The sequence below is a fragment of the Penaeus monodon genome, chromosome 24 (assembly GCF_015228065.2).
Source record: "Penaeus monodon isolate SGIC_2016 chromosome 24, NSTDA_Pmon_1, whole genome shotgun sequence".
Taxonomy (NCBI): domain Eukaryota; kingdom Metazoa; phylum Arthropoda; class Malacostraca; order Decapoda; family Penaeidae; genus Penaeus; species Penaeus monodon.
In genome coordinates this window covers 26,992,721-26,993,345 of record NC_051409.1, presented here as the reverse complement: position 1 = coordinate 26,993,345, position 625 = coordinate 26,992,721, and the positions used below count along the sequence as shown (strand labels likewise).

The 625-nt window shown below is 43.8% G+C and overlaps 1 protein-coding gene across 1 annotated transcript in view; it reads right to left on the bottom strand.

Annotated features, from left to right (window-relative positions):
- LOC119588935 (regucalcin-like) overlaps positions 1-625 on the bottom strand; it is a 16,253-nt gene that overhangs the window by 2,214 nt on the left and 13,414 nt on the right. Inside the window, exon 6 of the mRNA XM_037937548.1 lies at positions 15-115. Within this exon, the coding sequence (XP_037793476.1) occupies positions 15-115 (101 nt within the window). The remainder of the gene's footprint in view (positions 1-14; positions 116-625) is intronic.

Sequence of the window (625 nt, the reverse complement as noted above, 5' to 3'; positions counted from 1 at the left end):
CGAATGTGACTTACTGTAGCCCACTTAGTGACTTCAAGTTTGCCGTCCATCCTGTACAGACCCGAAGTGTTGACTTCCGTCACCTGCACATTTTCGTCCAAAGGTGCTACCGTGCCTGTCAGGAGGTAGAAAGCATGTATTTAATTATTATCTATGTCCCCTACTGCTGCTGGAGCTGGAGCTCCATCCTCAGTAAGGTTACTCTGGGAACAGCTCACTTCTACTGAGAAACGTCCTTCCTGCTGGATACTCACTGGTGAGGGATAAGCAAAGGATTCTTAAGTGCAGACTTCGCAGGTGGATATGCTAGCAATACAGATCTTAGACTTCTTATCCCAGCAAAGGGACAGTCTGTATCTGGCTTGACAAGTCCTTTGGCTTCTTGGCTGAGATGGGTCAAAGCTGTTACTACATTATCAAATTTTCATAGGTGTGAAGAAAGGCTATTGCTATTCTACTGTGTTAGGCTTAGTTATGATGGCAACACACTGCTTCATGTTAGATATATCTCTATTGCCCACAGTGATGTACAGGTCAGATATCAGAATCTGGCAACGCCATTGGGAAGTCTTTTATTGCCTGGATTGACTTTGTGAATCTAGAACACAGCATAATTTTTAGTGAT